The sequence below is a fragment of the Ovis canadensis genome, chromosome 7 (assembly GCF_042477335.2).
Source record: "Ovis canadensis isolate MfBH-ARS-UI-01 breed Bighorn chromosome 7, ARS-UI_OviCan_v2, whole genome shotgun sequence".
Lineage (NCBI taxonomy): Eukaryota > Metazoa > Chordata > Mammalia > Artiodactyla > Bovidae > Ovis > Ovis canadensis.
This window is the reverse complement of record NC_091251.1, coordinates 53,526,620-53,553,687: the sequence shown is the minus strand read 5'-3', so window position 1 is coordinate 53,553,687 and position 27,068 is coordinate 53,526,620. Positions and strand designations below refer to the sequence as shown.

At 42.3% G+C, this 27,068-nt stretch overlaps 1 protein-coding gene across 7 annotated transcripts; it reads left to right on the top strand.

Annotated features, from left to right (window-relative positions):
* Positions 1 to 62: 62 nt before the first annotated feature.
* Positions 63 to 26,128, top strand: VCPKMT (valosin containing protein lysine methyltransferase). Of its 7 annotated transcripts, XR_011258200.1 has the most exons (10): positions 89 to 378; positions 475 to 574; positions 1,639 to 1,758; positions 2,736 to 2,840; positions 5,003 to 5,378; positions 16,042 to 16,177; positions 17,134 to 17,246; positions 18,970 to 19,111; positions 24,044 to 24,527; positions 24,710 to 26,128. XR_011258200.1 is itself a non-coding variant. In XM_069596167.1 (6 exons), the coding sequence occupies exons 1-6, from the start codon at positions 113 to 115 to the stop codon at positions 5,015 to 5,017; spliced, it is 690 nt and encodes a 229-aa protein (XP_069452268.1). In that variant the 5' UTR covers positions 63 to 112; the 3' UTR covers positions 5,018 to 6,121. The 7 variants fall into 7 exon arrangements, 2 of the variants coding, with proteins under 2 accessions (XP_069452268.1, XP_069452269.1); XR_011258197.1 differs by lacking the exons at positions 17,134 to 17,246; positions 18,970 to 19,111 and adding an exon at positions 756 to 828 and having other exon boundaries at positions 65 to 378; positions 475 to 585; positions 24,284 to 26,128; XR_011258198.1 differs by lacking the exons at positions 16,042 to 16,177; positions 17,134 to 17,246; positions 18,970 to 19,111 and adding an exon at positions 756 to 828 and having other exon boundaries at positions 65 to 378; positions 475 to 585; positions 24,284 to 26,128.
* Positions 26,129 to 27,068: the final 940 nt, after the last annotated feature.

Below are 27,068 nucleotides of genomic sequence, written 5' to 3'. Positions count from 1 at the left end.
GTAGCCCCAACTCCGCCACCCGGATGCGCCGGGGCCCTAGCAAGGCGGGGCCCGGAATAGTGCGCGTGAATGTGACGTCGCTGCGTGCGACGCATCTTGTTGCCGGGCAGCGATGGCGGCTTCTCTGGAGTCCTCTGGGGAGGATCCACTGCGGAACTTCGTGCGAGTTTTGGAGAAGCGAGATGGCACGGTGTTACGACTGCAGCAGTATGGCTCCGGTGGCGTGGGCTGCGTTGTTTGGGACGCCGCCATTGTCCTTTCTAAATACCTGGAAACGCCCGGATTTTCCGGCGATGGGGCCCACGCGCTGAGCCGGCGGTCAGTGCTAGAGCTGGGCTCAGGCACCGGGGCTGTGGGGCTCATGGCCGCTACCCTCGGGTAAGACCTGGCGGGAGGGTTCGCCGCTTTGTTCGGGAACCCCGATTGCTGGCTTCCCACTCTTGTGCCTACATCTAAATCAACGTTATTTTATAGGGCAGATGTCATAGTCACCGATCTTGAGGAATTGCAAGACTTGCTGAAGATGAATATTAATATGAACAAGCATCTTGTCACTGGTTCTGTTCAAGCCAAGGTACTGAAATGGTTTGTATGGCCTTTCAGCTTGTTTTAAGATAACAATTTGTAGTTGGCTTTAAATTGCGTTTCACTGAAAGCATGATTAATACGAGTGAGATTTCTGGGTCTTTTTATAAAACAAGACTATTTTAAATTAGTAAAGCAACAGTTTAAAATATGTGGTTGACGTTTTTAAGGGGGGAAGAATTAGAAGACTTTCCTTCTCCGCCAGACTATATACTGATGGCTGACTGCATATACTACGAAGAGGTGAGTATTTGATGAGTGGAGTCTCTTCCTTTAGAAGACTTATACTGTATTTCGAAGATTCTGGAGCACGCATTACTTAGCGTTTTAACATCTCTGAATGCAGGATATATGTTCCATAGTTGATGAACAAAGAGAAAATAAAGGTCACCAGGAAGTACGTATATGTGCTCATGATTAACATAGAGGTCCCTGAAGCTTATTGAGAAAAGTGTTATGTGCATTTTAGAAGAGGCTTCCGTAAAATTTTTAAAGGATTTTTTCTTCTGGATCTCCTGTAAAAGGCTAAGATTTCTTTTTCTTTTTTTTTTTAAGTTAGCTGTAAGTTGCATCCGAAAGGATTGATTGTTTTGGAGCAACATTTATTATATTTATAGAATTTTTTTTCTTTTAGAATATCAGTTTGTATAGTGTTGTAAGCATCAATCATTTTTTTACAATAATGAACATTGAACCAACTTATGTTCAAGTTGAAGCTGGACCTTCTTTTGTAAGTAAATTGTTGATTGATTAAATCCTGTTAGAGTAAGCTTTAAGAATGCTGTCAATTCCATTTTTACCCATGGGTACTCCAAAATGCAGTCACTTGAATCCATCCTCTGGAAGCTGAAATCAATACAATGGTTGATTAGTTAAGAGTTTACCAATCATTGGTTACAGAGCTGTAACCGTGTTTACTGGGTTGGATTGATTCAAAGATGTGTGAATTGTAACTGAGTTATAATTATCTCCTCTGCCTCCCCTACCCCCTTTTATAGTAAACAGATGTGTTTTTAAAAGTCATTAACAAAAATCATATTCCTTTTTGAACAGTCTTTGGAGCCACTGTTGAAAACCCTAAAAGATCTCAGTGGGTCTGAGACTTGTATTATATGTTGTTATGAACAGCGAACAATGGGAAAAAATCCAGAAATCGAGAAAAAGTATTTTGAGGTGAGTACTCTATTAGATCTACCTTTGTAGGGATTACCCTTCAGAGAGGCTAGTGTGACTTTGTGTTCCAGTACATTGTGGTAATTTTGAGTAGGGAAAACATTCTGCTTGAATGAACTCAAGGAGAGAATTCTTTAGAGCGCACCATTCTAACAACTGCCTCCAGCCTCCCCTGCCCCAGTACCCCCATTCTGATCCTTTATTTTTCTTTTCTGACTTGTTGATCTAGTATTTGTAAAGCCATGTAAAAAAAATAATAATGTGACACCCTTGTCTTTCCTGAGAAAGTTTTCAGTGTTTATCAGACAAGTTGCTGGCTTTTAGGAACATATTAATGATGTATATATTTTTTGGAGAATACATCATAGAAACATGATATGTGATATGTTTTCATTTCCGTATTTTCCACTGTATTTTTATGGTAGCTTTGGCCAATGTATCATACCTATTTTGAAGTTGTTTTTCTTTTTCTTTTTTTTTCCTTTTGCAAGAATTAATGACCCACAGGAAGCTGCAGAAGTAGTACTTAGAATCCCATTTGTCTTTCACCCATCTTCCTCCAGTGGTCACCCAAATGCTTCTTATGGGTAAAGATCCATCATATTACAAGTGGTTCCTCTTAAGGAAACATCTTTATGGCTCTTCAGTTTTATCTTCTGAAAGGGTTACTTTGGGTAAAGTGACTCTTCATGACTCTGCCTCAGATATATGGTGAAATGGTTTTTTACTTTTATGTTTTTCTTGACTGTGAAGAACTTTAATGAACTTTTGAAATAATGTATACTTGAAAATTTGATATCATTAATCAGTTTTCAGTTGAGTTAAAACATATCAAATGCATATATATCAAGTGCTTAGCTCAACTTTTCACGTACCTCTCCCAGTCAGTATTCCAAAGGTAACCACCATTCTGATTTCTGTCAGCAATGAATAGTTCATATTATTGAATTTGAATTGCATCTTTTTTAAATTTATAGCTCCTTCAACTAGACTTTGACTTTGAAAAAATTCCTTTGGAAAAACATGATGAAGAATATCGAAGTGAAGATATTCACATTTTATACATCAGAAAGAAAAAATCGGTAAATACATGTTTGCCTTATCATCCTCTGAAGTGATTTCACTAGCTGGACACTGTCTCTGAGCTTGAGTATGATATGGATATTAATTTTCATGTGGGGAAATGGCTATAATGATTAACAGGACTAGGGCGCTAATGTTCAGTGTTAAGATTGCCTAACTTACTGGGCCTCAGGTGTTTTCTCTAAAAGGCAGACTTTTTTGTAAAGGTCATTTCTAGCTGTAAATTATATAGCTTTATAATTGGGCATTACCTCAGACAAGTAACTTAGCTATTTATAAATTTCTGTTATCTCTCAGAGGTTTTTAAATGCCAGTTCTGATCTTTGTGAACTCTCTCCAACCATTCAAGTTGTTTTTTTTTTTTTACTAGTCCAACTATAACATAGTTATATGTTTTTATTTATTGGTCTGTCCAATAAAGAAAAATGCACTCAATCAAATAGAATTTTTATGTTCCCCTTTTAGATTGCTTCCTTTAACCATCAGTACATTTTATACAGTGCCTCGTATTTGAATGTGTAGAAGGGAAGAATTGTGTCCCATCTACCTGTGTACCCCAGCACCTTGTGTGTATGTGACTGGTATAAGGCAAGAACAAGATCACTTTTATGAATTGAGGGTGCTAAACTTGATTTAGTTCCATTTGTTTCTATTATCTTTCCTTTGGATTTGTGGTGAAGTTTTTTGATTTATGTGCATTCTAGCCAAAAGCAGATAATGTGCATTTTTTGAAATCAGGAGTAGGTGTTTGAATACAAAGAAAGAAGAGCAGTGGGATTAGTAGTTCAGATCAATTATTATATGGCATGGTTCTAGAGATAAAACAATGAATTAAAAATATTTTATGCCTTAAAGGATCCAGTTTTAGCCAAAGCTGTTGTATAGTTTTAAAAGTAGGTTTGTTTTTTTTTTAAGGCTTAAAAATTCTGTGTTTCCTAAATATAAAGGCTTTTTTTTGAGGGGTGGGGGGTGGGCAGAGAGTCATTTGTTGTTTTAACTTGATATAATTTATATACAATAAAGTTTACACGTAAGCCATTTTTAGTATATTTACCTAATTGGAGGACCATCACCACGTTTTAATTTTAAACATTTTCATTACCCCAAAAAGGAACCCCATACCTTTTAGCAGTTACACCTTAATCCTGCCTTCCCCAACCCCTAGCAACCACCAGTCTATATCTCTGTGGATTTGCCTATTCTGAACATTCCATACAGATGGAATCACACATGATGTGTGCTTCTTACATCTGGCTTCTTTTCATTCAGCAGTGTTTTCAAGGGTGCATCCATGTTGTAACTTGCATCAGCACTTCACTTCTTTTTACACTTGAATAGTAGTCCTTTGTATGGATATACCACACCTTATCCATGCATTCATCAGTTGATGAGCATTTCTTCCACTTTGGGCTCTACTGAATAAACCTGTTGTGAATATTCATGTGAAACTATTCTGTGGCATGTTTCCTAATCTCTTGAGGGTGTGTATACCCATAGTGGAATTGCTAGGGCACACAGGAACTCTATGTTGAGCTTTTTGAGGACTTGCCAAACTATTCCAAAGCTCCTATACTATTTTCCTTTCTCACCAGCACTATCTGCATTTTCCAATTTCTCCATATCCTCCCTAACATTTATTGTTGTTAATCTTTTTTATTGTAGTCATCTCAGTAGGTATGAAGTGGTAATCGCATTGTGGTGTTTATTTCCCTAATGACTAATGATGTTGAGTATCTTTTTTGTGTACTTATTGGCCTTTTTACATGTTTGTAGAAATCTTTTGCTTATTTTAAAATTGAGTTGTCTTCACTGTTGAGTTGTAAACATTGTTTATATATCCTGGATACCAGACTCATACGAGATGTATGACTTCCAAATATTTTCTTCCGTTCTGTGGGTTGTCCTTTTCTTTTCTTGATAGTATGTCCTTTGAAACACAGAGGTTTTTAATTTTGATGATGTCTAGTATATCTGTTCTTTCTTTGGTTGCTTGTACTTTAGCCATTAACAAAGACCATCTCCAAGCAAAGCATTATGTATAACTATTCATTTGAATTGCATTTAGCTGTCAGCAGGCATAATACCTAGTATTAGATGCCCAGTAAATATTTAATATATAATGAGAAATCAGTCTTTTAAGGTTTCCGTTTTTTTCTTATAGAAATTCCCATCGTGAAATCTTCAGTCATCTTACCCAAGCCTCTAACAACATGGGTAAGCTAATAACGTGAATGAAGCATGTGAATACAGCATGGGAAGATTGTGTTCACAGATTTTTTCAGCATGTCTTTAGGGATCCGATCTATAGACAACCACCACCGGCTGCCTGCAATATGAAAAATGACTTGATTGACTGCCTACCTGCCAATGGGCCTGAAGTCCGACTTAGTTTACTTTTAGCTCCACATCAAGTTCTGCTTAAAAGAAACATTGTGTCAGTCACTCCTCCAATAAAAATAGGTACTGAGGTTAGCCTAAAGTCTGCCAAAAATAATGAAGTAGCATGGTTGGCTTGGCGTGTTTTCAGGAAAATAGAGGTAAGTTGATCCAGTTTCTAAAAAGAGGTATCAGTTACTCTTTAATAATGTTTAAATTCAAATCAGTAAAGTTTAATTTGTCATCAAGATAAATTTAAGAGAGGGTTTTAACATTTATACAGTGGGTTTTATTGTAAGTATTTTCCACTTCATTGTTTTCAGACAACTTTAATATTTGTGTTCTCTTACTTGGGGGGTGGAAAAAAAAACGAAAAGACTATTTTGTGACCAAAGTTCTGTGCTTTCCTTCATCATACTGATTATAGTATAATTTACCCTGTGAGTTACATCATAAATTATACTGTGGTTGGTTAATAAAGATGAAAGTCAGAAGTCAGAGTGCAAGGGAGGGAAAGATATCTGTAAAAATTTTTTATTTGAGAATGGAGTGAGAATAAAAGGCCCAGCTTCAGGCTCGTGCATCTATGTGGCTTGTGCACTTTTCCTCATGTGTAGCTTCCAGGAAAATGTGGCTAAATCACTGGTGATAACTTGTTTATATGAAACAGAAAACTATTTAAATAACTGCAAGTGTAGTTCTGTGTACATTTACCAAATGATTTTTTTTCTGTGTGGTCTCTGTTTTATGTTATGATCATCATCTGTTCGCAGACTGATCTGTCAGCACTTCCCAGTCACACTGGTTCCAGAGCGTAATAGTAACCAGATGGAATGCTGGGACTTAACAGGCATTGGTGCTAGGTGGCACATTTTATGTGTTAAAATAAACGTTGTTTTTGAGATCCTGTGACTTTGCGAATGTTTCAGAAATAGCTTTAGAGAAAATAAACGTTTAAAGCAGGTGACTGCTTTCCAGAAAGAGCAAAAGCAGCCCTAGATATATTAAAGATTAACATCAAGAGAAAATTTTTTTCCTTCAGGCTTTCTTCAGTCTTTAACTTTTGTTCTGCTGTTTGTTTTTTTCCCCAAACTGCCCTTGCTGCTGCTACTGCTGCTAAGTCGCTTCAGTTGTGTCCGACTCTGTGCGACCCCATAGACAGCAGCCCACCAGGCTCCCCTGTCCCTGGGATTCTCCAGGCAAGAACACTGGAGTGGGTTGCCATTTTCTTCTGCAATGCATGAAAGTGAAAAGTGAAAGTGAAGTCACTCAGTCGTGTCCACCTCTTTGCGACCCCATGGACTGCAGCCCACCAGGCTCCTCCGTCCATGGGATTTTCCATGCAAGAGTACTGGAGTAGGGTGCCATTGCCTTCTCTGAAACTGCTCTTAGCATTTCATTAATCAGCTTACTAAGCAGCTAGTGTAACCTAAGTGTATGATATTTTTCTAGTTACAGATAATACCAGGTATTTTATTAGTGAAGTCTTAGAACAAATGATCACTTTCTGGCTTGTTTCGTAACATTATAAAACTTGTAGAAATGAGTTTATTAACAATGACCAGCCCTAGTAGTCCACTCCAATTCCTTAGGTCCCTTTCACCCTCCTCCCCTTAAGACTGTACTTCTAAAATACAGTAGCTGTGGGTGTTCAGCTGAAGTCCTCCTTGACATTCCTGTAATGAAAGCCCAGCTCCTTTACTTCCGACAGGGGACCTTACAGCAAAACTTCCTGGAGGGGTTGGGATGAGATCAGCCTCTTGGCAGCTTTGCCAGAATCACCCCCTTGCTTGTGTGTGCTTCTTCTTCTTCCATGTCCACTCCTTTCTTACCGCCTTAATAAGTCAAGGAAATGGCAACCCACTCCAGTATTCTTACCTAGAAAATCCCATGGACAAAGGAGCCTGGCGGATTACAGTCCATGGGGTCACAAGAGTCAAACTTAGAGACTAAACCACCGTCATACATTCATTACCATCTGTTTCTGGGGAACTGATACAAGGTACTGACAACAGGATTAAGTACTTTGTAACAGAAAGTTAAGTGAGATTGTTTTTCTTATTCTGGAATAAGGCCAAAGCAGAGTTTAAAAGGTACCAATCCCCATGTTCTAAGATCAGAGAACCATAGTGATTAGTAAGCACTGTCGGGCTTCCTGAGGGTTGCCAGGTCATGTAGCAAGCTCTGTCACTAACTACCATCCACACACAGCTGTGGAGACCTGGGAGAGGCCTTCCTTTGGAGGAAGTGCAATGTTGAGGAAAGGGATTTAGTCCTTTGAGCTCTCATGAGAGAGGGAACAGAGCATATCTGTACTCAGAAGCCACAGGAGGGAGACCTGGGGAGAAATTCAAGATCCAGGATGCCTCCCAAGAAGGTTAGACTAGCATTTTCCCACCTGGTTGGATTTGTCTTTATCCTGCAGATGAATACATCTGTTTAAGAGCATGGGAGAGCATGTTTCAGAGCATGGCAGTTTTGGACTGTCAGGCAGAGAGGCGTTAAAGATGGATCTTAGGCAGTTGAGAGTTGATACGTGAGCTGAAGGCATTAGGACTTCTGAAGCAACATGGGATGGTTAAAAGGCAGGTGCAGCAGACGAGTGAGGTGTGATGCCATTAGCTGGGAGTTAGAATATAGACAACGCTCAAATCTCAAGGGACTGCCAGGGCCAGGAGGAACTGCTCAGGAATTAGCCCAAGTGGGGCTTGCCACTGTGCACAATGAAACCTATAAGCCACTTACCACAGTGCAGCTATAGCCAGTTAGAGAGCCACACACCCCACCCAGCCACCCAGTAAGGCAGTGCTTCTCAGACTAGCTGTACTTGGAAGATTAAAAGCAAATAAAAACTGTGTTTAGTCTCCATCCCAGTCCAATTAAACCTGAGTTTAATTTGTTAAAGTGCCTAGATTGAGAATTACTGCAATGAAGAAGCCTCTTCTAGCAGCTACTTCCCAAGAAGAGTTCGAAGAAAAGGAAAGAGATACATGAAAACAAACCATGATTAGATCAATACTGTAAAGGGAGGAAAGAGCTTTGAATCTGATGTGGAATTTTCTATGAAATAGGATGTTTTAAAATAAACAGGGCTGAGTTTTAGGAACTAAATACGTGAAAATTTAGAAAGTTTGGCCAAGAGGGTAAAGGTGATACTCCTCAAGAATAAAGGGGAGGGACTTCCCTAAAGGTCCAGTGGTTAAGACTCCACTTCCACTGCAGGGGAACTTAAGATCTCACATGCAGCACAGGGTAGCCACCCAAAAAAAAAGAAGGGGGGGAGGATTCAAGAGCTAGGAAAAGAAAATTATTACAGGTGTAGCCTCCAATGACTTGTTTCCTCCCTGTATAAGACTGTAACTATCAAGGTGTTTAAGGTTACATAGTTTTAAATCTTAACCTGCTACAGTTCATAACCTAGGGTCCATTGGTCATGTTTGGTGAATTTGGAAGTAAGGTTTGATTATTAGGAAGTATTAACAATCCAGAATGACTTTTAGTGGGACTTTTTACACAGTGTGGCTAGTTTCCTTGTTAAATGATGTCAATTCAGAGTACAGACAACTGTTTATTTAAAGGAAAGTGTGAAAGTGTTGGTTGCTCAGTTGTGTCTGACTCTTTGTGACCCCGTGGACTATAGCCCCCATGCTCTCATCCATGGGATTCTCTAGGCAAGAATACTAGAGTGGGTTGCCATTTCCTCCTCCAGGGGATCTTCCCGACCCCAGGATCAAACCCAGGTCTCCCGCATTGCAGGCAAATTCTTTACTGTCTGAGCCACCAGGGAAGGCCCCAAAGAAAAGTGTGGGGGACTTCCCTGGTGGTCCAGTGGTTAAGACTCTGAGCTTCCAATGGAGGGGGCATGGATTCAGTCCCTGGTTAGGGAACTAAGATCCCACATGCTGCATGTCCAATAAGTAAATAAAACATAAAAAACAAATGTGGATCATAGAAATATGACTGTTGTTCCTAAGGCTCCCTGTAGATGGCATTGCTTGACTTGGTCTTTACAGTTTATAGACAGGAATTGTTAAAATAGAATGTTTTAAATGGATTCACACTTGCATTTTGAAAGTGAAGTACATTAGATTTTAAAGAATAAACCTACCTGTTACGAATTGCTTTCATAATATAATGTGGTTGTCTTAGTTCGTTGGGGTTGGTATCACAAAATACCATAGCCTAGGTAACTTACAAATGACAGAAATTTATATCTCACAGTTCTGGGAATCTGGGCAGTCCAAGATCAAGATGTCCATAGGCAGCTGTCCTCACAGGGCAGAAGGGACAAGGCACTCCCTGGGATCTCTTTTACTGGGCACAAATCCCATTTATAGAGAGCTTCACCCTCATGACCTGCTCACCTCCCAAATGCCCCATCTCCAAATACCATCACACTGGAGGAATAGATTTCAATCTATGAATGGGTTCGTAGGGGAGTGGTGTAAGCATCCAGACCATAACAGTAGTGTAGGTAAAATAGGGTTGTTTTTTTTCCTTGTAAATCTGTATGTATTTTCTGTTTATTGCATTTTCATATGCCTTTAGAATTTTTGAATGTTGTTAATATAGCTACATAAATTGCAATTCATAAATCATTTCTCTACTGTTGGTATTTTCTATGAGAGATATTTCAAAGGCTAAATTAGTTCAAGTTCTAAAAATGAAATTCACCTTGAAAGTACTTTTTATATAATGCATGATTTTACATCTGAGGTACTTGAAGCTTCTAATTAATTTTAATTAGTTTTCAAACTAGTATGCCTTCTTCACTAGAGTAATAAGTAGCTTTTACATCAAAAGACTAAAGCTCTGTCTTTGGTTGTATCACAGTTCTGTAAGCTTAGGCTGCCTGTTTGACTTTCGGTTTTAATTTTTCCTCAGGGAACATCAGGATTTGAAATTTTTGATTCAGTGATAATAAACATTTAAAAAATGTAATATTCAGTTTTTACAACATAAAGATCTTTAAGCCTTATTTGAATTAGAAAAAGTTTGTGGCAACAAAATTTTACTGAAAATTGATCAAGTAATGGGAAACTAAGTTTTCGCTTTAAATGATTTGGGGTAGGAAAACAAATTCTGAAATCATTTTCACTAATTAGGTGAAAGCTGTTACGTATTTCAGGTCATATCAATTGTGAGATACATCTTATGTAATTCATTATTAATAGCAAATCGTTTTCAAAGAACTATGTTAGAACAGGTTATCTCTATGATGATTGTTTTCTCATGACCATCCTGAAAACTATTAGCTCACAAGCCTTGAAGCCAGATTACCTGGATTTAAACCTCAGTTCTTCATTTACTTAGCTGTATGACTGTGTGCCTCAGTTTCCTCCTATATGAGGTAAAACCATGATGGATTGCCTCATAGTTTGACATAGGGATTAATTCGGTTTAACACATAAAATACTCAGCATACAGTAAGCCTTCGATAAATGTTGTGGTTATAGCAGGCTTAGAATTACTTTACGTGAGGGTCCTGGGGAAATGTAATAATGCAAGTCTGTTGCGGTGTGAAATCTGGGCATCTTTTTGAGAGTACTGGGCTCGTGAACATCACTACCCCATCACGGTGGGAATGGCTTCTCGGTGGGAGGAGTCTGAGAACAGTGTTCCACAGTAAGTTGAACAGGTAAGCAATTTTAGAAGAAGAAAATGTGGTGAAAAGAAACCTTTGTTTGCTGTTCATTTTTACAGTTCTAAAGCTAAGTGCCATGACCATTAAGAGGCCAAAAAAACAGGAGATCCCCATTTTCAAATACCAGAGCTTGGGCTTGTTGGCTGAAGCTCCAGGATCCCACCATCCTGAACCTTACCCAGTTCTTCCCTGTGTGGTTCTCTATGTTAAACTGAGACCAGATAAGTGGCACCAGGTCGTTTTTCTGAAGTCTGGGGCTTGATGTATCTGCATAATTATTATCAGAGTTTAGATGTGTTCATTCTAAAAGAACAAAGTGGCTATAAAATACTCTGTAGCTCTTGCCTCCTGGGTAAACCATCTTTTACCCTGTGATCAGTATATATGATGAGAATCAGGAGCTTCATTTAACTTCAGGCTGATTCTGTCTGTACCAGCAGACAAGAATGAGAGCCAGAACCGTGAACTGTATCTACTTCTCCATCAGCCAGTGTAAAATAACACAAGTGCTTAACTGCATTATGTTAAACTTTCAAGCCTTTTTTGTTAGCAGTTGATGGAAAAAATTATTATGAATACTAGATAGCCGGTCTTAATTTTTAGAAACGTCTATTAGCTATGACACACTAACTTAACTTTGATGAAGGGTAAATTCACACTTTTTACTATTCACAAGGTTAGAAACAATGATGTTTCTTCTTTGCAAAACAAAGTTAAGGCTTTTGAAAGAGCTGTTCTAAGATGCCATCCTTATGGGGTTAAATGTTGAGTACTTAACAGATTTCCTTCATGTCATTAGCTCTCGTGAATCATCACTGGCAGTCTGTTAAAACCCTTCACAGGTCAGTGCTTTTAAACACTCCTGAGTAATTTTTTTAAAGTTAACTTTTATTCTAAGTTGTTAATCTATTGAAGTCCAAGCATTTAACAGTCTGAGGTCCAGATTCATTTGTTGGCTCATCAGTGCTTTGATAAATCATTGTGTATGGTACAAACAATCCCATGTATCTCCATTCATTACTTGACCTTGTTCTTTTAGGAATGTGTCCTGAAAACTGGCTTGTATGCGAGCACAGTGCAGTTGCATATTGGGGCACAACAAATATAAATAGCATGTTTTATCCAAAGCTAAAATGAGAAGCTTGATATTTTCATTCCAAATGAGTGTAAAGAATAATCTCATGGCATATAATGGACATTTGAACATACACCTGGCTTCTTGAAACTAACAGGAAAAACAAGTTTCACACTCCCACAAATAATAAATGTTTAACCAGAGAATGCCTTTGGGTTTCGGTGACATTTATGAACATAGGTACAGTGTACTTTTAAAATAGCTATCGTCTTTCTAAATCTTGTCACAAGGATTAAAAAAAAAAAAAATTCTGTCTTTCAGAACTCTCTTTTCACTCTCTAGCATCTCTCTGACACCCACATTCAGTCTGTTACTTTCTGTCTGAAATAAGTGTCTGGTTGTTAACCTGAGATTCCAAGGAAGAGAGGAGTGGAGGTTCAGTGTGGCCAAAAGGAATGAAAGTCCAAATTAGCTCCAAAGACAACCCTAGGTCTGTTCTAAATCCACTCACCATCCCTTTATGTGCCCAGGCTTATACATTCTGTTCTTCTAAGGAGAAAATGGCTCACTTGACTACCATCTAATCTAGCTGTGTGTCCTTGGGCGAGTTAAATTCTCTGAATGTTAGTGTCCGTCTCTGTAAAGTAAGAGTGACATCTACCTGATAGCACAGTGGTGATGGTTAGACTAGATAATATATGTGGACAAGGATAGGGAAGAAGGCATCTCTCCAGCATAAGCCTCAGTTATCTGCTCTGAGGGTTCAGACTCGTAAATTCTTGCAAACTGGAGAGAAGTTATCCCATGGAAACAACACAGCTTGGTCAAAAAAAACAAAACAAGCCTTTATTGTCAAAAAGGTGGGATTCCCAGTGTAGCAGCCTGTCTGTCATTTACTTCCACCCTGACTTCTTCACTTTGTCTTTAGGCTCCACCTTCATCACAAGAAGGGAGTAAGAAGTCACAGGGGAGACCTTGCCGTTCCCTTGTTCCCACCCACAAGCCGACTGTAGATTCCCCCTCTGCCCCCTGACCCTGACCCTTCCCCTGAGCCCTGGCGTCACCTCTTCAGCTGCCTTCAGTGTGTCCCATCTTCCTCCTGTTCCTGCTGTCACCTGAGGCCAGGCCTCACTGGCTAATCCATGCCCCTGTAATGTCTCCCACTTGTAGCATCTCTCCACACACACCTGTGCAAATAGTGGTGCCAGTGTACTCCCCTGACAGGGAGTCCCAGACTGTTCAGCAGCCTACTCAAAAACCTCCCCAAAATAGAAAGTCCCACATGAGGTATTGAGTACCCTCTTCGGTGTATGCCCTTTTGCTTCCTTCTTGCTGTCCTCTCAAAATGGACTTCGCTTGGATGTGTACACAGTGTGCCTCATGGCTTCTGTCTTTGCTCGTGATCTTTTCCATCAGCCTTCTCCCAGCTGACTGGTGAAGACCAAATCTCTTAAGGACTGACCCTGTGCCTGCCCCATGACCAAGCCCAGCCAAACAGCCTCACTTCCCCCCCCCCCCCCACCCCCACAGTTAAAGGATGGGTATCACATGACCCATGCCAGCCCCACAGAGCCCTCCGGGATAAGAGGCACTTCTTTTCTAGGGTAGCTAATACTAAGGATAAAAAAAAAGACTCCAGCTTCCCCCAAAGAAAAATCAACACAGACCAAAGCAGAATCTAGATTCAGAGAGAGAAATCAGAAGACTGTCCTGATTATTTGGTTTGAGCCTCTGAAGCCAGCTCTACCGCCTAGACTCCCAGTTGTATAACCTAGTTAACTTTGTTCTGCTGGTTTGAGGTTGGGTTTCTCTTCCCTGCCGTGGAGCAGGTCCTAACTAGACCCTTCAAACATTTCTGCCTTTGACATTCTACCCTTATCTTACAATCTTTCCCAACCAGTACTTTTCCCAAGAAGTAATCTGCTTTTTAAGTCTTCATTTTGTGCATAATTCCAGCCTAATCATCTTAGCCATTGATTTATAGATTTCCTAGAATAGTGTCAGTTATTGATCATACAGCAGGTGATCAGTATCTTAACCTATCAAACTACAAAAGTAAACATGATAAAATTACTCAGAAAAAGTGAAGCAATAAAAACCCATTGTGGGAGTGGTTTTCCTGTGTTACCAAAGAGCATACCCACCACTTTTGCATCCAGAAAATATTCAAGCCTCCCTCTCACCATCCCCATCATGGACATGTTATTAGCACTGAGAGAATGAATTGCTTCAGAGAGCAAGTGGATCTGCGTAGGGCTGAGTGTGAAAAGTGGAGGGAGAATTACAGCAGGTATTAGGTGAGGTCCAAGATCTGGAGAGCAAGACTAGACACAGAGGGTGTCAGCTAAGAAAGGTTGGAAAGCTTCCTTGGGTTACAGAAAAAAACCTGCATTTATTGTGAAGTTTTCATTTTTTTACTATATTTCAAAAAAGTCTGACACCTGGGTCTAGCTTCCATGTGGTAGCAGAAAGTGAAGAGTAAGTTTTAAAAACTACCTTACCAATCTGTTTGGAATAACATGATAGGAGTATAAATTCTGGGAGGAAGAGAGAGCCCCAGAGGGTCCCAGCACTGCAGGGGCCACCGAGAGTGATGGAAAATAAAACCTCCCCTTCCCAGTATATGCCAGAGGAGGGCTTTGGAACGGAGGCAAAGCTGACCCTTGGGTTACAGATGTTACATGCAGTAAATATTTTGCTGAACTTTAAATGTAATTGTCATGAATATCAAGGTATTTGGAAAGATTGAAGTGAACCTAATGTGTTTTTTTAATATCACCAGATTTGAAACTTTCACTAGAATTTATATTCATATCATGTTGGTGGGCTGCAGTCCACGGGGTCGCGAAGAGTCAGATACGACTGAGCAACTTCCCTTTCACTTTTTACTTTCATGCATTGGAGAAGGAAATGGCAACCCACTCCAGTGTTCTTGCCTGGAGAATTCAAGGGATGGGGGAGCCTGGTGGGCTGCTGTCTATGGGGTCGCACAGAGTCGGACACGATTGAAGTGACTTAGCAGCAGCATTTTATTCCAAATAGATTGGTAAGGTAGTTTTTAAAAGTAATTGTGATTTCTTGTGTGAGATACCTGAGGGCCTTATGTTATGACTATATGGCATCTTGAAACCAAGTCAAGAAAAAAAAATCTAACCATGAATTTCCAGAATGATCCCTGACTTTCACAAGGACTGATTAATGAAAGACAAGACAACCATTCACAATAGAGGCCTGGGTTAGTTTTAAAGGCAGCTTTGATGATTGACAGGTGATTGACTGCAGTGGTAGGAGAATTAAATTCCCAAACAATAGGAAACCAGATTAGATGTTGGTGGTGTGTGTGGATGGGCTCAAGACTGTCAGATTTGATGTAAGTTCTACTTTATGGGATCATGCTTAATGTGATCAGGGCTAACATAAGCCCCAAGTTAATAGCTAAGATGCCACTTGGCCTTGCTTTAGGTAAAGATCTGTGCCCAGGCCTGTGAAATGTGAGTAGAGAGCAGAGAGTATGATAATGTGTGTGTTTTGGAGTGGGGGTGGGGGTGGGGATGGGGTTGTGATTAATGATGAAAGATTGGAGGCTTTATTTTTCTTACCAATGTCTCTCAACTTGCCGGGTAGCCTAGAAAAACTGACCATTATCCTTCAACAAAAAGAATGGCGTTGTTTGCTGTCCTTCCACGAGGATCCTGGCAGGGAGAGTGGGCTTCTCTTAAGAGCCCAGGACTCTGGCCTCCTCAGCCTCCCCTGGGGACAAAGTAGCTCCAGCCAGCAAATCTCCCCAGAAATACTTCTCCGAGCACAAGAGAGTTCCCACAACTCTCTGGACTCCTCTGTGACTTCCCAGGCATCTAGCTATCATCTTTCCAAACACTCAGTGCCAGGTATTGACTGTGATTAGCTGATGCCCCTCAGGTTACCCTGGCCTCCTGATTAAAGATACGCTTCGGCAGCATTTGATGGAGATTTCCTGGCTTGACTGGAGCCAGAGGGTGAAGGCTGACCTCCTGCCTCTGCTGACTGGCTGTGAGTCCTCTGGCAGGTCCCTCAATCAGATGGGGATGGTGGTGGTGATAGTGACATTTGTTTTGCCCACCCACAGAGTCCTTAGGATGCTCAAACAGGAAAATGGATGGGAGAGCCCAGTGTCAGCTTGAAAGCTGGATGGAGATGCGAGTTACTGCGCTTGGTGCTGACATCCGACAAAAGGCTGGATGATGCTTCCCCTTCCCAGCCAAGTATGTGCCATTCAAAACGAAACAGAGGGTATCTGCTTCATCTCTAATGAGCAGGGGGCCTTAGCCAAAGGTCCACAGAAGGGAGGAGGGACAGACGGTGGCTCAGTTCCCCTTGGTCTCCTCAGTCTGTCTTCTTTTTGGACTCTAGTTGACCTTGGCCCAGATCTTATCAATAGGTACCTTCGCTCTTCTCGTCACAGAAGAGAGACAGTCACCATCTCTCCTCGTTTGTGTTCAGTGGGCCAGGCTTAAGGTAGGTGCTAGGGACACCCATGGGCTGTGAGTTGCTCGCTGTGGAAAGGAGGTGGCTCCTAAAAGGAGTGAGCACGCTAGGACAGGGCCCAAGACATGCTGAGCATGTTACTGATGTGTCATTTTCTTCTTATTCTTATTCTTACTGTGGGAGCAAAGGTGATTGGACTGGTTTTGCAAATGTGTTTTCCTTGATTCCTCAACCTGTCAAATGAAAGGCCTCCTCAACTCAGCAGGGTCTTATTTCCTTGTTCTTGAAAAAATCCAGGGTAGCAGGTCTGCCCAGGGAAGGCTGTAAACGCTGCTTGGCCTGCAGGGCTCCAAAGTCTGATTTAAAGACGCCCAGCCATGGGAAATCTGCCATTTGGGTCCCCAGAGCTGGCCTATGCCCAGGTTCCCTGCGTCCTCCACTGCCTTCCTCCCACCAGGGACACCGTCCTTCCCAACCGGAATATCCCCCATCCTTAGGATGCACCTTCATTCTCTGTGCCCCCTCCTGTGGCACAATCATCGTGGTACTTGCCACTCACCATGATTCCACTGACTCGCACTCACAGAAGCCCTGGGCGGACACACAAGGGTGCTCATCTCCCCATGCTTCCATTTTAAAGGTTCTCTAATGTTCGTATCCAGTTTGGCTCTAGTAACATTGTTTTTCCATGTTTCTGCCTTGTCTCCCCGACTCTTCCGCCCCCTCCTCAAAGTCAAGAACAGAGTCTTTGCACCCTGCATGATTCTTGCACATCTCGCTTGAGGAATACTCCACTCCCCAGTAATTAATCCAACGAACTTTTCTTGAGTGCCTGTGATGCTTGTGGTAGGTCCTGGAGGGAATACAAAAATGAAATATGACTGAAAAGTGAGGCAGTAGAGTGGAGAAAGTGAAAGTAGTAGCTTACTTCATAGAGTTTAGTTGAAAGAAGGCTTGTACTAAAGGATGGAAGAGAAGAGATTGTGGCAGAAGATAAAGGGGGCATGAGGGGAGGGGGGTGTAGAGGAGCCCAGAGTAGAGGAGTCAGATCCAGAGCAGGTAAACTGATTCTGGAAGGAAGAGGGTCATCTCTTTTAGAGGACTGATGGAAAGAAGGGAGGGAAAGCAGAGGGAGGGAAGGAAGAAAAGGGGGGAGGGAGGAAGATGTAGCTAAATGTGGACGGGGACATAGGGGGAAAGGGCTTCCCAGGTGGCACTAGTGGTAAAGAACCTGCCTGCCGATGCAGAAGACAAGCGATTCAGGTTTGATCCCTGGGTTGGGAAGATCCCCTGATGGAGGGAATGGCTACCCACTCCAGTATTCTTGCCTGGAAAATCCCAAGGACAGGAACCTGGCAGGCGACAGTCCATGGGGTCTCAAAGAGTCAGACACAACTTAGCAACTTAGCATGCACACTTGCACCTAGGGGGAAAGGGGTTTATCACCAATACCCTGGGTTTTCACTGTCAAATGAATGAAAGAGGGGACTTGGGTCTCGACATGAAGGAGCTTAAGCTGCTAAAGGGTTCACTAGTGGGGAGACTAGCAGGTAGCAACTGTGACACAGAACTGCCCATGTGGCCTGACTGGGGGAGACCTGGGGAAAAGGGAAAAAGAAATGCAGAGTTGGGAAATAGGAGTTATCTCTAGGTTCACCCTTCTCTCTCCCCAACCCATCCCCTGAACCAGGATCTGGAGGCTCGCTGGGAGCACTCTGCTGAACTGACCTACTTCAGATTTGGAGGTTCCCCCACACCGCCTTCCCTCAGAACACCTCTTCCTGGCCTCCTGGCAGCCACCTGCTGCCCTTGTTGCCATAGTCGATCATGGCTTTTGGTGCTTTTCTCTCTCAGGGAGCAGTGTGATACTCTTGGGGGTGGGGAGGTCCCGTTGGATTTTGGTTCATACAGGTTTTCATCAGCTCTGGATCAATATGCCCAATTGTTGATTCTCAGAGAGACGACTGAACAAGTATCATTTCACCATATGGCCAACTTGCCAGGTTTACCGAAATAACCAGTTTACCGAAAGCTTGTTTCAAGAGTCTCTCTGTATGAATTATATTCATGCATATATTTACTCAAATATAGTCAGTGAATGTATTCTTCGTGCATATTCAGTGATTCTGAAGATGTCCATTAAATGGGAATTTATTTTAATGTAAATATAGTTAATATATATATATTTGTTTTGGGCTAAATTGTGTACCTTGAGAATTCACATGTTGAAGTCCTGGCTTGCAGTACCTCAGAAGGTGACTGTATTTGGAGATAGACCTTTAAAGAGGTAATTAAGTTGAAATGAGGCCATTAGTGTACTGCATGCTAAGTCACATCAGTTGTGTCGAATTCTTTGCGACCATCTGGATTGTAGTCCACCATGCTCCTCTGTCCACGGGATTCTTCCGGCAAGAATACTAGAGTGGGTTGCCAGGCCCTCCAGGGAATCTTCCTGACCCAGAGATCAAATACATCTCCTATGTTGGCAGGCAGGTTCTTTACCGTTGGCACCACCAGGGAAGCCCCACTAGAGTGGACCATAACCAAATATGACTGGTTTCCTTACAAGAAGAGGAGATTAGGACTCAGACGAATAACGAGGAAAGATGTGAAGACAAGGAGGAAGCTACCGTTGGCAAGCCAAGGAGAGAGGCCTCAAAAGAAACCAACCCTGCTGGCACCTTGATCTTGGACCTCTAGCCTCCATTACTGTGAGAATATAAATTTGTTTTAGCTAGTCTCTGGGACTTTGTTATGGCTGCCTGAGCAAACTAACACAATAATCTCATAGCTGTATTTTTAAATATGGGATGTATTTCATTAGTATTTTAAGGAATGTTCGATTTGCCAAAAGGTTTGAGTTATAGAGTAAATTAGCCTTCTCGTAAATATATTTAAGAAGAAGATATTCATAACATACTTAAGTCTTAACATAGAAGAAAAAAAAATTGTTCAAATTCATTGACTGTTCTCAGGAAGAACATTTCTTGAAACAGGATGTTAGCAAGTGTGGCAGAGTGGCCTTCGATGTCCAGTGAGCCCGGCTCCTTCTGGCTTGTGGCCGCCCGCCATCCTCTGTGCACAGAGACTGGCAGTGCGGGACCCAGCGGGCTGGAGTGGGAACCTTGCCGCACTCTGAGCGCACACCAGACGCTGTGCTAGACGCCTCCCTTGTGCTAGAGTGTGATCCCCTGAATTCTCACACCAGGACTGGGAGACATACACGCATCCCGCGCTGCATACAAGAATGTCAGAACTTGAATAGTCAAGTAACTCCCCCCGGTCACAGAGCTAATCATTAGGGAGAACATGCCCCAAGTTCTGATAGATCTAGGTGTAAGTCCCAGCTCTGCTGCATCCCATCTGCGTGACCTAAGGCGAGTACCTTAACTTCTCTATACCTTAGTCTCTTCATTTGTAAAATGGGGTCAGTACTGCTGTTTCCCACATAGGTTGTTGGATGGAGCAAATGAGATAATATACGTATGTGGCACAGAACCTGGCACATACAATGTCCTCAAGTGTTAGCTGCCACTGTGAGTTTAGGAAATACAATACATGTAACACCAGACATTATATAGTAGTGTTTACAAAGCACTTTCAGTTTTTCAGATAAGGAAATCAAGCGTAAGAGAAGTTTCGGGACTCATTCAGACACCCCCTCCCCCCAAGTCTTTATTCTATTTAGGCCTTCACCTGATTGGTGAAGCCCACCTGTATAAGGGAGGGCAGTCTGTTTTGCTGAAAGTTCACCAATTTAAATGTTAACCTTGACCAAAAAGCCAGGCTTCAGCAATAGTGAACCGTGAACTTCCAAATGTTCAAGCTGGTTTTAGAAAAGACAGAGGAACCAGAGATCAAATTGCCAACATCCACTGGATCGTTGAAAAAGCAAGAGAGCTCCAAAAAAACATCTATTTCTGTTTTATTGACTATGCCAAAGCCTTTCACTGTGTGGATCACAACAAACTGGAAAATTCTGAAAGAGATGGAAATACCAGACCACCTGACCTGCCTCTTGAGAAATCTGTATGCAGATCAGGAAGCAACAGTTAGAACTGGACATGGAACAACAGATTGGTTCCAAATAGGAAAAGGAGTACATCAAGGCTGTATATTGTCACCCTGCTTATTTAACTTATATGCCAAGTACATCATGAGAAACATGGGGCGGGATGAAGCACAAGCTGGAATCAAGATTGCCAGGAGAAATATCAATAACCTCAGATATGCAGATGACACCACCCTTATGGCAGAAAGTGAAGAAGAACTAAAGAGCTTCTTAATGAAAGAGGAGAGTGAAAAAGTTGGCTTAAAGCTCAACATTCAGAAAACTGAGATCATGGCATCCTGTCCCATCACTTCATGGCACATAGATGGGGAAACAGTGGCTGACTTTATTTTTGGGGGCTCCAAAACCACTGCAGATGGTGATTGCAGCCATGAAATTAAAAGATACTTACTCCTAGGAAGGAAAGTTAGGACCAACCAAGACAGCATATTAAGAAGCAGACATTACTTTGCCAACAAAGGTCCGTCTAGTCAAGGCTATGGTTTTTCCAGTGGTCATGTATGGATGTGAGAGTTGGACTATAAAGAAAGCTGGGCGCCGAAGAATTGATGCTTCTGAACTGTGGTGTTGGAGAAGACTCTTGAGAGTCCCTTGGACTGCAAGGAGATCTAACCAGTCCATCCTAAAGGAGATCAGTCCTGGGTGTTCATTGGAAGGACTGATGTTGAAGCTGAAACTCCAGTACTTTGGCCACCTGATACAAAGAGCTGACTCATTTGAAAAGACCCTGATACTGGAAAAGATTGAGGGCAGGAGGAGAAGGGGATGACAGAGGATGAGATGGTTGGATAGCATCACCGACTCAATGGACATGAGTTTGAGTAGGCTCCGGGAGTTGGTGATAGACAGGGAGGCCTGGCGTGCTGCAGTTTGTGGGGTTGCAGAGTCGGACACGACTGAGCAACTGAACTGAACTCGACCAAACACACCCTCGCAGAAACATCCAGAATATTTGATGAGTAATCTAGGCTCCATGGTCCAGCCAAGTTGACACATAAAATTAACCTCACAGTGTCTTTGCTCAGAAGAAAACAAGGATGTGCTGAGAGAGCTTATGCATGGCATTCACCCTTCGGCCTACTCCCCAAATGCCCTGAATAAGGTTGAGTCTTTGAGCCCAACTCTCCCATCCTTTCTCCTCCAGAAGAAAAATGTTATAGTGAAACAATTTACTTGGTTTCATTTTTCAGACTAGTCACTTATATCAGGTAGGTAAGTTATTAGTGAATACTTTTTATCATTTCTTTTGATATGGCTGTGAATGTTTTGATTATATATTAAATACAAGCTTGCATGCAACTTAATGAACAAAGGAAATATGTTTATAATCCCTTCTTTAATTATGGTACTCATTTAAGTTTAGCTTAAGCATTGCTGTTTTTTAAAATTAGTTTTATTGTAGAAAAATCTTCAAAAAACAGATTCTTTAAACAGTCTATATTTATGTAGAGATATTATAAAATAGAAAGCTAAAGACTGCTTCATAAACTGAGGTTTGACCGTCTTGCATATCAAGGAAAGGACACACCTTGAAGACTGGTCTAATTTAACGCAGGGCCAAAAATCAGCCTCTTAAGCGTTAAAACTGTAAAACAGAAACGGTAAGGCAACAGCTTTGAGGCTGTGTTAAGATGATTATAGTTATGAGATAAGCTGGCTGAGGTCAGTAAGTAGAAATTCTCATCTAGTAAACAGTGCAGATTATACTACTACAGGAGTACTCAGCTATGCAGATACCTGAAGCAGGCTGAAGGAAGGACTCTAATAAAACCTAACCCCTTACATTTTTATGGCACTCTAAGATTTTTAAACATCTCTCATTTACATGAATCTGATATGATCCTTGCACATTGCCCCATACTGCAGTAGGGCCAGACATCATTCTTCCCATTGAGACTCAGGACACCTCCTAGCTTATACGGTGGCAGAGTGGCAGGGAACAGGCCAGACCAGATGGGCTTTCTTCGGCATCCAGTCATCAGTCCGGCATCTTTGTTGGGTGCCTGGGATGCACGGCCAGGGTACAGGGGCAGGTGGAGGAGGAGAGTGGACAAAACACAAGCCGTGGCTGGTCTTACTAACCGGCCCTCCTCAAAAATCACTGGCATCTGTTCAAAATGGCATTTCCTGTTTTGATTTTGAGATTTGGCATCATATTAATATAACTGGGCAGGCCTGCACAGAACTGCTAACGGCAGAAGAAAAAAAGAGAGTGAACACTTGAACAAGATTACAGGCTCCTGCCTTGAACAGGTGAACATGATTTACAGACTGCTGCCTTTCTCACTAGCAAAAAAAAAAAAGCCTCCCAAGCCGGGAGGGATAGAAGAGGAGGGTGAGGGACGGAGTGCCGCTGGTGACAGGTTTTCTCCCGAGAGGAGGGAATCACACCCTCAGAGCTGTGAGAAGTGAATCATGTCTTTCCTATCAAGACTTCGCACAATTTTCTGGGAAACTTGTCATTGAGGATACAATAGAGATGACTGTCCTTTTCAGCAGTGTAGCAGTTTCTGGAGGGAACAGTGTGAATCAGTTTGGGGGATTAAAATGCAAACTGAATGAAGATTAAAGGTGTGTCATAAGGCGCTTTGTGGGCTGTGTTTACTTTTCTGGAGGCCAGCACATCTGCCTGATTGAAAGAGGCAATGTCACATTTGGTTGCAAAAGTATAAACGGGTGATGACTTTGGTCCCACCTTTCACGTTAGGATCGGGGTCTTCTCTTCAAAAGAGTAGAAAAGAGCATCTAGGCCATACCTCTTAGTTTACAAGGCACTTCCATGGGCATCGTTATACTTAAGCATCACTAAAGCAGAATCATGGGGCCTGCTTTCTGTGTGAGATAGCTTAAGTCACAGCTGAGGGCACCTATTGGTGGGCTTCTAGCTCAAAGCCCACACTCTCCACTTCATCACAAGATAGACCCACTCAGTCTATACAAGGGCAGAGTGGTTGATTTCTTATTGGCTCCATGTTAGAAGATAACCAACCAATCTCAATTTGCCTGAGACTGAAGGGTTTCCAAGGATCTGGGAGAAACCTGGGCAAATTGGGATAACTGGTCACCTTATATTTCCAGAAGTCCTCATAGGAGATTCTTCAAGAGTCACATTGAATGCTGAGTTTTTTTTGGGTGGACACAGCCATATATGCGTGGGATTGGTGTTTAATTTTCTCCTCAATATTTGCAGGCATTTAAAATTTTTAACATTTTGCTAGTCTCCTAAGATTGTCATTTTAACTATTTTTCTTCCTGATGTTGTCTTAAATCCTCAAGGACTATATGGGGAGAAGGGGTGCAAACAGGAAAAAAGTGAGTAAAGGAAGACATTGACTTCCAATTTTTAAATGTGATTTTGGTTGTGGTACTTTGAGGACTAACTTGTTATCATAATTCTCCAACTTGAATATGGTAGTGGACAGCCGCTTAAGACAACCCTCCAACGATTCTGCCTCTTGGTATGGATGATCTTGCGTCCTTCTCTTCCCTTGGATGTGGATTTGTCTTAGAGAGTTCCCCTTTCTCTCCCTCCCTCTCTGTGTGTCTCTGTCATCCCTAACTCTGGGAAAAGGCATCAGTCAGCCCACGTGTTGAAGAACGGATATTTCCATGCAATAGCCAGAAAGGACCTGAGCTTGGAAGCAGGTTCTCCAGCAACAGAAGAGTCTTTAGAAATCTTTGCAGCCTGAACCAACCGCTTGATTGCAGCACCATGAGAGCTTAGCCAGAATCACAAAGCTAAGTCAATTCCAAATTCCTGTCTCATATGAACTGTGAGATAATGTGGTTGTTTTCATCCTCTGTGTTTTAGGGAATTTGTTTGGAGGCAGTAAACAACTAATACAGATGTGCGTCAGAATCACCTAGACAACCACCTTGATAAAATGTATATTTCTGGGTCCTGCCCCTGGAAATTATATTCAGTAGATGTGGCCTGAAGTCTGCTTTTTCACCAGGAATCCCAGGAGAATCAGAACTGACGAATTTCTGCTTGAGAGCACATTGCAAGATAAGCACTCCCTGGGAAGGCCTCCGGGAGGGAAGACTGCAACGGGGTATGGCTGCCAGATGAAATACAGGACACCCAGTGCTGTTTTAATTTGAGATAAATAACAGAAAATGTTTTAATATAAGCATGCCCCTTGCAGGACTGGGGACATATTTATACGAAAACATATTTGTTATCTGAAATTCAAATTAAGCTGAGTGTTCTGTATTTTTTCTTGCTAAAAACCAGAGAGAAATCCCCACCCAAAGAAAGGACCAACCGGAAATAAAGCGGCGCCTTCCTTTCGCAGATGGCAGGATTTTGATCCCTGAGGGGCCAGTGATGGGACTGCAGGTGCCTGGCTGGGCCCTGCCCCTCTGCAACGGACTTGCGACCCTTGAACGGTTTCTTTGAAGGTTTGGGGTGGGGGAAGGGGGACAGTGCGAAACTGCTCAGAAGTACCCCCGCATGGCCCCGCCCACCTCTTACAGGTTGGACCCCGCCCCTTGGTGCCCCAGCGGTGGGGATAAGGAGACCCTGTGCCTTCAACTCCCTGGAGAGCCTGGACCCCGCCTTCGCAGGGGTTGCAGCCTGGTGGATGCCCCACACGGCGCCCAGAACTCGCTCCTTTGGGTGCTGATGGCATCAGGCTTTTCCAGAGCAGTGAATGAATGCCAGTCTTGCCCCACATCCCTCCAGGAACTCAGATGAATGCAGCTGCTCGTAATAAAAGTGTGCGTTTCTCATTCCGAGCCTGTCTTGGTCTGCTGAGTTCTGTTGGAGCTCTCAGCCCTGTGAAGAGGAGAATGATTCCAAAGACATTCCTTATGACTGCGGTTATAAGAACGCTGGTTCTCACTTCTGTGTGCTTTCTTGTCACAGGAAACCGTGTTAATTCCGATGTGTTAATTTTCCACTGTGAAATATTTTCAAAGAGATCGAGAATGAATGAGAATGTGTGTGAGAGAGAGGGAGGGAACTTGGCGGCACAGACTGAAGTTCTGAAGGCAGGGATAGAAGATACAGGCTCAGAAAATGTGCAGCTGCAGTAGAATCGGAGACTTACATACGTGCTTTGAAACCAGACACCGAAAGTGAGGTCACATCACTGCAGCCTTGCCCAGCAGCCTGACACAAGCTGAAAAGCCACAGGAGGGAGCTGAGTCTCTCTCCCCAGCGAGACTGTCGAGGGCCTTGAGTTTCTGAGAGGAAGGGAGGCAGTTTGGAATCAAAAGTACAGAGTGTGTATCTGCCTTGGAGGCTCTCAAGAGCCTGAAGAGAACTCTTGTTGCCCTGCTTCATAAAACCAGCCCACCCAAAACAGACTCGAAAAGTAGAACCCCCAGGACGCTGTGCCATTTCACACTTCGGACGTCAGGAAGTGTTCCACAGGAATTGCCCAGTCTGAGGACCACGGCGGACTGTGAAGGCTTGGGAATGCAATAATCTAGATGCATAGAATGGTCAAGCACTTGGAGGGCCTCGGTCACCTGGCTCAGGTTCCCGTTTTACAGGGAAGAATCTAGCCTCCCTCTTTGGCCTTCAGCGTGGCCTCTCTGGGTGTCTGAAAACTTAATAGCGACCTCAGAAGTTTATTGTGAGCTCTAGTGTCATGATGGATGTAAAGCACTTGGCACTTAGCACTAATAAATGGGCGCTGTTTTATAATTTCACTGTGTGTGTGTGTGTTGAGGTGTGTGGTGGCAATGCTGGGGTCAGAGGGGAGTATTTTAATATAGTTTTTAAAGAGCCCAGCTTCCTGATACAGGGTTCACATCTACATAGGGTCTTTTGGAAGGGAAAGAACCACTGCACCTTTTACTATATCTGTTTGTTTTAGAGATATCTAAAGACACAGACAGGTGAAGTCTTGCTTAGGATCCCACAGCCACCTCCTTTCTGGAACCCCCTATCTTGCTAACAAGGTAGGGAAACTGCCATGCTTTCAGCCTAAAAGCCCCATTGAGATGGTATGACTTTTCTGCAGCAGCAAGCGGGAATCTCTAACACACTGACCCCAGCGCTCTGCTGGACTCGTTCAGTCACCCCCGTGGCTACCAGCACCACCACCAAGGAGGGCTCCTAAACTTTTTTGCTAATGAATGAAAGTGCTACATTCCCAACCCTGAGAGAACTAATAATTGTGTACAAAGGCAAGTCTGGTTTTGAAATTAATGACTGTGGGAGTCTGAAATGATTTTGAGATAAAATGAATAGTTTACATTAATTTGCATTGCAATAGACAACACTGGTTAGGAATCACCGCTCTGTTGAATTTAAGAGACAAAGATCAAGTCTGTTATTTTAATTCACTGCCCCAGGAAGCTAGGAGAGCGGAGGGGCAGTGAGGCGATTGAAGCTTTTAATGCTTACTGTGTAGAAATAATGATTTTTGTAAAAATAGATTAGCTTTTAAGGATGTAGTAACATTGGCTAAGCACTTGGTATATATTTTGCCTATATTTATTTCTTTCATCATCACTACAACCTTAGGAGATAGGTGCTAGAATTACCTCCATTTTATAGATGAGAAAACTAAGACCAGAGAGGAATTTCTTCAAGGTCAGATAACTAATAAACGGCATCACCAGGACCAAATCTTGGAGTT

What these genes read in the sequence shown, in the direction of transcription:
- VCPKMT (XM_069596167.1), top strand. Translation starts at nt 113, where the DNA reads ATGGCGGCTTCTCTGGAGTCCTCTGGGGAGGATCCACTGCGGAACTTC. An exon ending in CAAGCCAAGGTACTGAAATG is followed by an intron (nt 586 to 755) that starts GTTTGTATGGCC and finishes GACGTTTTTAAG; the next exon opens with GGGGGAAGAATTAGAAGACT. An exon ending in TCGAGAAAAAGTATTTTGAG is followed by an intron (nt 1,759 to 2,735) that starts GTGAGTACTCTA and finishes TTAAATTTATAG; the next exon opens with CTCCTTCAACTAGACTTTGA.